The sequence below is a fragment of the Nothoprocta perdicaria genome, unplaced genomic scaffold (assembly GCF_003342845.1).
Source record: "Nothoprocta perdicaria isolate Ctin4 unplaced genomic scaffold, notPer1 scaffold_104, whole genome shotgun sequence".
Taxonomy (NCBI): domain Eukaryota; kingdom Metazoa; phylum Chordata; class Aves; order Tinamiformes; family Tinamidae; genus Nothoprocta; species Nothoprocta perdicaria.
Genome location: NW_020454139.1, coordinates 2,509,016 through 2,521,656, shown reverse-complemented (window position 1 = coordinate 2,521,656; position 12,641 = coordinate 2,509,016). Strand labels below are relative to the sequence as shown.

The 12,641-nt window shown below is 40.2% G+C and overlaps 1 protein-coding gene across 1 annotated transcript in view; it reads right to left on the bottom strand.

The window, feature by feature from the left end:
* FOCAD (focadhesin) overlaps positions 1 to 12,641 on the bottom strand; it is a 91,147-nt gene that overhangs the window by 60,114 nt on the left and 18,392 nt on the right. Inside the window, exons 9-12 of the mRNA XM_026043954.1 lie at positions 12,370 to 12,457; positions 10,738 to 10,940; positions 9,581 to 9,838; positions 232 to 336 (exon numbers count right to left, since the gene is read on the bottom strand). Of these exons, the coding sequence (XP_025899739.1) occupies positions 232 to 336; positions 9,581 to 9,838; positions 10,738 to 10,940; positions 12,370 to 12,457 (654 nt within the window). The remainder of the gene's footprint in view (positions 1 to 231; positions 337 to 9,580; positions 9,839 to 10,737; positions 10,941 to 12,369; positions 12,458 to 12,641) is intronic.

Below are 12,641 nucleotides of genomic sequence, written 5' to 3'. Positions count from 1 at the left end.
CTGTACTGCACAATTAGCTGTAGTGCACAATGAATCTAAAGAGCATTTTCACAGTATATTTAAAAAAAATAATATAATACAAATAGATAAGTACTACACTCACTTTGCCCTTTAAAACAAATCACAAATCCCAACATAAATGAAGCTTTTCCCATCTAAAACACTTGCTGACTGTAAGTAAATGAAATTCCATTAATGCTTCTTATTTTATCAACAATTTTTCATTCTGACCTTGTGAACTCCCAGTGTGGGCAGTGTGTACAATATATCCCGGTACAATGCAGACTCCAGAGGTCTTCCCAGTTTAAAAAGTAACACTGGGATCAGATTTGGGACCTAAAATAAATTAAAAAAAAAAAATTATTTTCAAAAATAATTTAAAACTCTTTAAACATAATTAAGATCTAAATATTGGGACCGCAACACCAAAATATAAACAACAGACTTATCCACAGTCCTTAAAGATATTTATAAAGGCTGTTGCAATTGGCACATAACTCATAGGTCTCTTTTTAGAGTTGGGAATGAGCATTGCTAAGATACTAAAATACTGCATAGGTTCAAAGATATTATAGAAATCTATCTCACTTTTCAAAAGAATCATTTAATCACGGGACAACGCTACTTAAATTTACCAATTCCTACCAAAAGTAAATGTTGACCGTTTTTTTGCAATGTATATTGTCGTGGCACTGCACACTGGGCTGTCTTGAAAAAGTAATGATTACTTGTTCAAAAAAGGATTAAAGGGCAAGCTAATTTGGGTGATACTGTTGTGCTTAAGAAGGCTWCCTGATAAGAAAAATGAAGTTAACGAGGTCTTCTACAGATGCCTGGAAGGAGCCTCACAATCATAAGCCTGGGTTCTCATAAGACATTTCAACCACCCTGACATCTGCTACATAGACAAAACAGTTGGGTGCCAACAGTCCTTGAGGTTCCTGTGGAGCCGRCAAGAATTTGTGTGCTGCTGGAGCTAGCACTAACAATCAAAGAAGGACTGGTTGGAGACATGAAGACTGGGAGCAGCCTTTGCTGCAGTGACCATGAGAAGTGGAGAATCTTGTGAGGAAGCAGGACAATAAATAAGATCAATAATCGAGATTCAGGAAAGAAAGCTTGGGCCTCCTCAGGGATCTGCTTGGAGGAATCCCATGGGATAGGACCCTAGAGGAAAAGAGCGGTCCAAGAGAGCTGGTTAATATTCAAGCATCACTCCCTTCAAGCTGAAGGTCAGAGCATCTCAAYGAGCAAGAAGTCAGGCTGAAGGGGCAAGGGACTTGCATGGATGAGTAAGGAGCTCATGGGAATACCAGACAGAAGAAGGAAGTATACAGAATGTGAAAAGGGGAGACAGACCATTTGAGAGGAATGGAAGAGCACTGTGAGACACAGCAAGGAAGGCCAAGGCCTGTCTGGAATTAAATWGGCAAAGGATGTCAAGGACAACAAGGACTTCCTCAAGTACATCAGCGGGAAAAAAGGAYGACAAGAAAAAATATGAACTCACTCCTGAACAGGGTGGATGCCTGTGTGACGATGTAGACAAAGAGGATAGAGATAATGAATGCCACCTTTGCTTTTTTACTGCTAAGGCCAGCCCTCAGGTTAACCACGTGCTGGGGACAAGAGAGATGGGCCTGGAGAAATGAAAACTCACTCCTGGTCAAGAATGGTCATGTTTGAGGTCATTTATGCAAACTTGCCACCCACAAAAAAATCCAAGGACYCTGATGAGATTAATGCACAAGTGCTGAGGGGGCTGACAGATGCTGTTAGGCCACTTTCCATCACCCTTGAAAGGTCGTGGAGAACAGGAAAGGTGCTGGGGGGYTGAAAGAAAGCCAGTGTCACAACAGTCTTCAAAAAGCACAAGGAGGTTGCCCCAGACAACTRTAGRCTAGTCAGTCTCACCTCCATCCCTGGAAGGGCAATGGAACAGCTCATCCTGAATGTCATCCAGCCATGTAGGGGACAAGAAGGTGCTCAGGAGTAGTCAGCACAGATTCATCAAGGGGAAATGAGGCTTAACCATTCTAATACTGTCCAATCACTGATGAAATGACTGGCTGGCTAGATGAGGGAGAGAGCAGCGGATGTGATCTACCTTGATTTCCCAAGGCTTTGAACGCTTTTTCCCCTAACCTCAGRAGGTCCAGCCCAAGAAGAGTGGCCGGTTAGATAAGCGAGGTGGATTGAGAACTGCTGAATGGCAGAGCTCATAGCGTTGTGCTTAAGGTGTGGAGTCCAGACTGACTGACTGAATCGCATCTTAAGTTAGAAAAGCATTCAGATCCCTGAAGGTCAGCAGCTTCCTCAGGTCCCTCCTTCCTCAGCTGTCAGGAGAAGTTTATTCCAAGTCCTGAGGCTACCTTGATTTATGGTTTTGAAGTTTATTCTGTGTTAAACAGGAAAAACACAGATAATATCTATACAGAATTCTAGGCCAAAAAAAAAAAAAAAAGTATTCCTATACGGAAAATTATGTATTTCTATGAAGATATCCTCTCAAAAAAAAATTGTTTTGAACTACACATATCCAAATTACAAAGTTTACCAAGTTAAGACAAAAAAAAAAATGCGGAATGCTCCAGTACAATGAAACTGCTTCTCATTTCCACGATATAATGGATAAATAATGCTGGTTCTGATTTCTACACAAGTCACATGAAATTTTCGAAGGTTTAACAGGACAGAAAACAGGAAACATGAGCTCCTGGTACACAAGAGCCCACTCAAGGTGGGCGGCAGGCACCTGTGGCCTCGCAGCAGAGCAGCCCACATCGCTCGCACYGTAGAAGAGGCAGCGGCGGCCGAGGCTCTCGCTCGCCCGCCTGCCCCGACATGGCGGAGCGGGCCCTGGCTCTCGCCACCCTCCCCGACACGGCAGAGCAGGCCCCGACATGGTGGAGGGGGCCGATGCTCTCACCCCCCGCCCCAAAATGGCAGAGGGGACCCCCGACATGGTGGAGCGGGCYGAGGCTCTCGCCTGCCCGCCCCGACATGGTGGAGCAGGCCCTGACATGGCGGAGTGGGCCGAGGCTCTCCCCCCACTGCTCAACACCCACTTGAGGGTTTTGTTTTGGATATCAAGAACCATCTCAAAACAATGCCAGCTTATCCTGATAGCCCTCTCTTTAAAAGCAAGACTAAACACAACAGGCAAAACACTGCAGTTTCATCAACAGGGCTGATGACTGTTGTTACCTTTGGCAATTTGCTGACTCTTTTTTTAAGCTATAGATAGCTATCATCCCTAACATTCACAATGTAAGAGAAAATAGCTAGTAAGATCATTGTTAAATTTATCGCTCATTCCTTCACATTTCCTTGTGTTTTATTGATGAGAAATTGCCCATCATCGAGCCCTTCTGCCAGAACAAAGAATATGAGTGACAGAAGAGTAAACTAAACAAAATTGTGTCCAATAAGAAAAACAATGCAATCCAAGAAATGTATGTTGTGTGCTCAAAATAAGTTCTAACTGTCACTGTACCTTACTCTCTCCAGTTGTTCTTAGGAGCAATATGTATCTTGGAAAGTTCTTTTTGGTTAACTGTAACATTAAGCATTTAACATCTACTGCCCTACACAACAATCCAACCAAAAAGCACTAAAGAAAATATTCTGAAATGAAGTGCTCCAGGTTTTACTTCTGGGAAACACAAGACCAAATTTTGAAGGCGAGGTGGCACTGGCTACTTTTTTCAGTATGCAGGGCAGTGAAATAAGCAGATGCTCAAAAGCATCCAGCACTCTCTAATACTCTCTGACCAAGACCAAGTGCTGAACAATACACACTTTTGAAGAACAGTCTCGTTCAGCAAAGTGCAAAAATAAGGATGAGGTTTTACTTCTACATGTTATGAAACAAGCTGGGCTTTCAAAAGTGCTCCTGGTTTTTCTTGAGGCCAGTTCTTGTTCTCCATAGTTTCATAAACTTCAGTGCCCTAGTCAATAAACTTGTATCACCAATAATCTATCCACAAGAAATGACTATAGTAAGACCATTCCCCAGCAGTAGCTCTCCAAACTTCACATGATCAGCATGGAACAACACTATCAGGCAACACTTGAGGCATTTTAAGCAATCCAAATCCAGCTGAACAGATCCTTAACTGTGGTTTCACACAAATAAAAATATTTTGCTTTTGGTTCTCTTATCCTCCGTCTCCAGAGAACAAAGTAATGCATCTTCTGATAAGATTTCCCAGAAGGGTATCATTCATTCCAGCAGCTGAAAACTATAAAAAAAAAAAGGATATTCCCTAGAGCCTCATAATCCTCTAATAATGGTAATAGATCTTGTGTTCCTATTCACCAGCGACCTCTCTGTCAGACGACTTAATTTTTTTCCCCTTTGCAGCATGTCTGGTTTCACACAGAGTGTAATAACAGTTTTTGCACAACAAGACAAATCATCCGATTAGAAGGACTATATTAAGCCTTTCACAAACAGCATGCATCAGGACAGCCTCGGCAACGACTCCATTAAAGACAGCCTAATAACATATGTGATACTGTTTCTTCTTTGGCCTTTTTAAAAGATTTCTGGACTTTTTTCCAGGATGTTTCAGGCCCTTACTTCAAAAAGTGTTAGCTAAACAGTGATCAAATATAATCACTCATCTCGTACTCTAAAAAGGATTCCAGGATTCTACTCACTGGGGAAGGAGGAGGTACAAACGCCTCTGTAGGCTTCAGAGAAAGGGAATGAAAAGAAACAAAAACAAAACAAAGCCAGACCAGCGTCTGCAAAACCAGATGCTGCAACTATTTTCACATCTAACAGGATTTTCACAAGGCTTTACTAATTTATTACAAAGCCTCTGTCTGAAAACATTACTCAGGGTGGGAAAAGTCACGGTATTTGTAAACCCTTTCTATGCAGTTGCAGTAAATAGAAAGCAATAAATGACAGCAAATCAAACACACATTCCCACTTTACCTTAAAACACAAGATCAACTGAGATCTTAGCATGGCAATTGCTCTTAGTTTTTCAGTAGGGTATTGACAAGTTACAAGCAGTAATCAGCCAAACCACAGAGTAGCAGAACAGTGCGAAAACTACTAATTGGCTTGATTGCTAGGAAAAAAAAAAACAAAAGACTACTCAAAATGCTAATGCTATACCTCACTACTCTGCAATGTTGTCATGAGCTTTTTCTCCTTCATAATTACAAGACATTCTAAATGCTGTTTTATACCACTTATTTTTCTCATCTTTTGTAAGAAATGATTTGTTTATATAAAGCTACATAAAACCCAAAAGCAATAATGAAAAAATGCAATTCCGAAAATATAAATTTGCCCTGAATATGGTTTTGGTTGCTGTCATGACATTCCCCATTAAAAGCTTACTTTAATCAAAGTGCCTTCTCCCTGCCTTAGAGGGCACCACACTATAACAAACAGTATGATAACCTTTCACTGAAGTGCTTTGTAATGCTAGACATCTCCTTGGGGCCAGTTAGCTGACTCCGAACTAAAATAACTCTCTACAATCAAGACAGTAGTAGCCTTGTCATCCGAAGTTCAACTAGATTGGACTAAAACCAGCCATTAAGTCCCACTTCTAAAAAGYGGATATTTGGGGATAAAAATTATCATTAAATATTTCTTATTGTAAAGTACCAGGTCTCCTTGAGAGCATTTCTTAAGAGAAACAGAGAGACAGAGAAGGGAATTATCATCCCACCCAAACATAATTTTGCTTTTATTCCAAATTTCCAAACACTGTGTAGCAGAGTGACAGTTGTACTACTAATTATAAAACAACTTTGTGCCAGTAAAATGAACTACTAAATTAAAATACTTCATATGCTTTGCTACAGAGTATTTTAAGGTCAACAAATATCTAAAACAAAGAGGAAAAAAATCTCACTGTTTACACATCCTGTTAGCTGTCCAAATACAACTGAATTAAGAAGACAGCAACAATCATGTTTAAAGCATGAAACTAAAAACAACAGTTTCACATGAACTTCTGCTGATTTTTAGGTAAAAAAAATGCCGCCATTTAAACATCTTTTCATCACTGCATCTAAACACACCAGTCTCAGTCAAGGAAAGACTTTTTTCCACTACCTCAAGGACTTCGTTCTGCAACAAACAGACCACCATGGTCAGCTCAAGATGTGCCATCTGCTAAAGTCCTAAAATAAGTACAAGACACAGCAAATAAAGCCACTCACTTGATACTGAAGACCAGAAACTTTGAGATAAATTCTGTCCATCACACCTGCCTAGGGTTCCTGCACAATCTGTAACCATAGAAGCTACTCCAATTTACCCAAATGAAATTCAAAAGAAAATCACTCCATACAGCCTCAGCTCAGGCTATTCTATTCMGATGCTATATTACTTGAATTTTTTTTTTCAGCAAGCTATTGCTTTAAGTGATTTTTAAATTGCATTTAGAACAATGATATTGAATAGTGAGAAGAACAGCACATTACTCCTTCACTCTTGTACACTCTGGATAACACCACTGATTCATCACAAGCTACTTCGACAAACTAAATTAGAGACAGTCTATAGACAAAATTCAGAAATTCCAAGTAAAATGTGATTTTATACTAGCCCATCACAAATACAAATTACCTTACCTGCAGCAATTTAGATCAGAACTGAAGAGAAGTTTCTCAGGAAAGGGCAGATATCTGCTTACTTCTGCTGCAGATATCACAAGCAGCCTTTCCTTTAAGGATAATTAATTTACTAACAAAGCCTTCAGCCTACATCCCTGGTTAAACACTATTTAGTGAACATGTCAAACCACTCAGAGCAGGATAAGCTGTCCGTACTAGTTTTGAATTCAGGAATTGACTTGCAGGGAAAAAAAGTTAGGGAAGTGACGTATTCCATACAAGCTCAGCTTTGCTTTTACAGGCAAGTCCAACTCACTTCGCTCACTGCTGACCCTTGAACACAATTAGATGCTTCTGATCAAAAACGGGGAAAGGAAGAATTCTACTAATTACAGTGCAAAAAAAAACCTAAGAAAGTGCCTATTAGCTATGTCAATCTGTGTGTTCTACCTCAAAAAACAATCTCTCACAACTGAAACAAAGTAAATCCAGAAGAATGGCCTTTGATTTTTGTTATATAGTACAAGCGATTCAAGAGAACAGACCTCTAATAGTAATAACTTTATCTATGACCTGCTTTACAACAGAAAACTCTGTGTTGTTAGCAAGGTTAACATTTTTCTGTCCGAGAATATGATGACCAGTGTAATTCAGCATCCTGAAAGATTACACTCTTTTTGGTTTTTTTTTTGTTTTTTTTTGTTTTTTTTCAGAAGACTGTAACTGGCAATTCTGGAAACAGTACTCAATTCTCTAACTTTTGGGAGTGTGAGGTAATGAGAGACAAGGAGATGGTGAGGTAAAGGGAGAAGTTTAACCCTGTAATAGAATATAAAAAACATTTACTACAACTTAAAACAAATTAAACTATCTGTTAAGAAAGGTTAAAGAAATGCTCAATGTTTCCTTTCACTCTGAAAACAATTAAGCAACAACTAACTGAATGCACTGTACACTCTGCTCTTTCAAAAATTATCATCACACTGCTGTACTCTATTGTCAACAAGATCACTGGCACTGTGGAAACTGTTCCACAAGCCTAAGATTTTTTGGGGCTTTAACACTTAGCAAGGAAATACTACTGCAATGCATTTCTTTCCACTACACACACACACACACACACCACACGTATGACCTGCTCTGTTTTTTCTCAGTATAAGATTTTAAACAGCATGCAGTACAGGAATATGCTAAATGCAGGGGCAGAAAGAAGGTGATAAATGAAAAGCAAGCCAGATATTACACAGGGCAGTCAAAGCAAGGTCAAGTGCCCTGTTGTCACAGCTGTCTGAGGAGGTTCTGTGGCACCTTGACATGCTTGTGGCTTTGGGYGTTTTTCAGTTTCAGTTCTCCTTTGCTTCAGGTTATTTAGCCCTTCTCTAGAATGTAAAGGTTTAATGTTATAGCAGAATTTCAAAAATAAATAAATAAAAGAGAAATAATACATCCCTGTGCAGGAAAACAGAAGCACTCCAAGCAAATGGGAAAGAATAACTAAAGTGGAAAAAAAAGTAAAAAAATCCAGAAACACTTTGTTTTGTGCATTTCCACCAATCATTTAATTTTGAGGAGCCAGTCCATTGACTTCGGACTTCTTGCATGCCAGGACAGCTGTTCAACGGACTTACTATTCAACAAGTTGGGGGCTGGACTAGATGATCTCCAAAGGCCCCTTCCAACCTTAAGGATTCTATGATTCCAGGATTCTATGAAGTGAAGTGAGAACGCTGAACAAACACTTCAAAATTAAACCAAAGGAAACCAAAGGCCCCGTTCTTATTCAGAATGGTACAACGAGCCTACAAAGGCAGCACAGTTTAAGGATCCTAAAGTCCAGCCTTTGTAGAACCACTGCTACGTTGAATCTGCAACCATCTGGACTGATTAAAACGAAGTAATACCTTGCTCAGCATGAGCAAAAAACAGTATCTGTGTGYACAGCACAAAACAAGAACAAATAAAGTGAGCTAAATAGACCAATGCTTCTCTTAATTYACACAGCCACGAGCACACTACAACAGTAAATCAGCTTTTAACTTTTTTTCCAATTTCACTGATGGCAGTGGCTACTGGAGGTTTGAAATGTGCTATGAAGAAGTTGTAGTTGAAGTTGAAGAAGGCTCAAACTGGTTGTACCCCCCTGTCTGAATTACCGTTTTCTTGCCAATATCCATGGTAGACTTGCTGCATCTATGGTATACTTCTAGACAAAAAATGCTACATCTACAGAAGTGACCATGAATCATCCTTCTATAGTCAAGCAAAACCTTCTTTTCTTGTTCCTTCCTTCATGTGTCTGTGCCCTCAAGGTGCAGTAAGAAATGCAATGAGTTAAATTAATCTGGGGGTGATCCAGTTCTTGAAAATGAGGTTAAACTGTGCTTTTTGTTATTTTGGCTAAGGCAGAATGCATAGTTTTTTTTTTTTTTTTTTTTTTTTTTTTTTTTTTTTCCTCCTGGGATAGGAGAAAAAGTCAGAAAGTTCACAAATCCTTATGCCATGTTTCCAAATTAGACCACTAAGACCTAAACCCCAGTTATATTACGTCAGTTTTTCCTCAGTTGGGTTACTTTGTGTTTGTTAATTCACTGCCTATAAGCTTAGAAATTTTGATACTCCTGAAAACCATGTTCAAGACTGTAGAGAGCCAGAATGTAAAAAAAAAGGAAAAGAAATCTGCCTCTCAGAACACATCTGAGTTTTGTCTATCTACTGAATATGAAGTATTCAGTCTTCCCCTCACAGTATGTCCTCTCTGTCCTCTGAAAAACACACTGAAAGACCAGCAGTAGCCCCGAGTTACTTCCCTCAGTTAGGATGGAATTAAGCTCTTCAGTTTCAATGCAACTCCAGCAATATACAGCAAAACAAAGCAAAAATGAGGATATTTTCCATAAATTCACCACATTGAGTCATTAATCTAATGGGCACTGATAAGGGAAGAACATATTAAGATAAATTTATTCATTAATTTATTATATGCTTTTACCTGAGAACAGTCAGCCTTGGCTACTTCTGTAATGGCACTGAGCACTCCACAAAGGCTGTCTCCATTTTCTTGGACCAGCAGATAAGCCAGCAGAAGAAAAACATGAGTAGGTACTTGATTTGTAATAGGTAGCAATGATTTCACTGAAAACAACCAGGCAGTAATTGCAGACTTCTCTTTCATGAGTTCTATGATCTTCCAGGTGGTATACAATGAACTGTAGGTACTGGTTATGGGGAAGAGGAGCTTGCTGCACATCTAAGAACATGCAAAACACAAACACAGAAAAATAATCAAGTATGTACAGTACCATAAAAGAACAGCAGCAAAAAAATAGCTAATAAAGCTTATAAAAGCTAATAAAGCTTTACAGTAACTGTAAAGAATAAACTGAAACCACAATATATTTCTTAGCAACCTTCTCTGAGATGATTAAGTGTTGCTAATTTCCCACTCAGGAGTTCTTCCTTTACTTGGCACCCATCATTCCTGTTCCTCTAGATAATTAAATACTACTTCCTCACTAAAATGGAAACAATAAAACAGGAATACATTAATAACCTCTGTTCCTGAAAATGGCACATACATCATTAAGCTATTGGTTTCTCAAATATATTTTGAGGAAATTTCCTTATCTTAATACTCTATAAACACTATGGCTTAAGTTAGACAAAGGCGAATGCACAGCAACTGTTTCACTTGTTATAACTCAATGTTCCATAGATGCAGTTATGGAAGATCAGGTCTGGAAGCTGGAAAGAAGCAACAGATCAATGAGAAGTCACGGTCTCTTTTACTCTTTCCCAAGGAGGTCTTTTATATATATATAAACATATATACATATACACATATACTGAAGATATATCACAGTACTTGCTACAAACTTCACCGGGATACACGACTACCAGCGAGTCCGAAMTGGCCATCTTGTTAGAAAATCACTACTGAAAACAAGTGTTTTTACAGTCTCAAATGGTCAGCAGAAAATTCCACTTTAGCAGTGGTTTATATTTTCTGTGTTATATGTATTTACGGCTGCTTCCATAAAACATATTATGCAAATAGCCTCACACACACTTAATCTTTCCTAGTCAGCTAGGYATAATGCATTGAAATTGCTGAATGCTTCCTATAGGGAAAAAAATAACAAAACTTACCAATTCCTTTTTAACCTTCACACTTTCCTGCTGTAACATTTCCAGAAGATTTATAGCCAACTGTTGCCTGGTAGTTCCAGAATCTTTCTCTGATAGGCAGTCCCCAACTGCTGTAGAAGATAAGATCTGTAACACAGGCATCACCAAAACAAGAGCTGTGGTTGGGATATTCTGGGTTTGTGAACAGGAAAGGAGCTTGTAGGCTGTTCAAGAAAGAAAAAAGAAAATTGGTCTGGAAAAAGAAACCATCAGTTGTAATTTTAAGCACGACACAAACATTTCTAGGAAACATTCTGATCAAGTAAGGTAACAGTCCCAGGAAACACGGTAAGTACATACTAGAGCTAAAATGCAAAACAGCTTTTGTTAAAACAGMAAGCCTAGCCAGAAGCCTAGCAAGCCTAGCAAGCCAGAATGCATTTCTGACCTTTATACCACAGCACCTAACACCAAGAAATCAACTAYTTCAATTTAGCATGTACTTTATTGAAATACTTCCAACACATGAAAACAAATCATTAGCTGAAAGTCAGAAAACATTGCCAAGAATGTCGCTGGCCTAGCTCAAGACCTAAACTCTTAATATCTGTCAAAAGAAACAGTTCAGGAGGCATGGATCTCTGCTGAAAATACCTTATTTTTGATGCAAAATTGAAACATACATAACCTGCAGGATAACAAAGAATCACAGAATGGTTGAGATTGGAAGGGAGATCATCTAGTCCAACCTCCCTGTTCCAGCAGGGACATCCAGGGCACAGGGCGGCATCCAGGTGGGTTTGGAAGATCTCCAGAGAAGGAGACTCCACARCCTCCCTGGGCAGCCTGTGCCAGGGYTCTSKCACCCTCACAGYRAAGAAGTTCTTCCTCACAATCACATTGAACTTCCTGTGTTTCAGCTTGTGCCCACTGCCCCTTGTCCTATCACTGGCCACCAATGAGAAGAGCTTGTCCTCTTCCTCCCTGCATTCTCCCTTCCTGAACTTACACATGTTAATCAGATCCCCTCTCAGCCTTCTCCAGAGAAAAGAGGCCCAGCTCACTCAGTCTCTCMTCRYACRRGAGATGCTSCAKTCCCTTAATCATCTTTGTCGCTCTCCRCTGGACCCTCTCGAGAAGCTCCAYGTCCCTCTTGTCCWGGGGAGCCCAGAGCTGCCCCCAGTGCTCCAGGTTTGGCCTCCCCAGAGCTGAGCASAGGGGCAGGATCCCCTCCCTGCCCCTGCTGCCAACATCCTCCTCATGCAGCCAGSAGCCCATTGGCCTTCTTGGCCACGASGGCACTGCTGCCTCATGGCTAACTTGGTGTCCACCAGGACTCCCAGGTCCCTCTCTGCGGAGCTGCTCTCCAGCAGGTCAGCCCCTAATCTGTSCTGGTGCCTGGGGTTATTCCTGCCCAGGGGCAGGACSCTGCACTTGTCCTTGTTGAACCTCATGAGGTTCCTCTCTGCCCAACTCTCCAGCCTGTCCAGGTCCCTCTGGATGGCAGCACAAGAAGCTCAGTAACATCCATSCAGAAGAGCAGTACAGTAAAAAAACTTATCCTTATTGCCATTATATATTTACTTTCGTCTATAAGCAAAAAGAAACAAAGTCTTAACAGTGCGGATTCTTCTGTGTCAAGGAAGACCTCACCTAGACTCAAGACTGACTTCTGCTGACTTGCTGGTGTCTGGAGCAGTAGTAGTGCTAAACCAATCACATACTGCTCCACTGGAAAATCCTGCAGAGGAAGAAAGAAAAGGTTCAAGCCCTCTACTTTCTATGGAGAAAATGGTGCAAACTGGCAGCAACCTACACCCTTTAAGGTGCTGCTGTGTGTATGTATGAATACACACACAATAACAGACTGYATGCAGCAAAGAACACAATTACAGTTAACAGAAGTGCTCATCTAATTGAGAAAC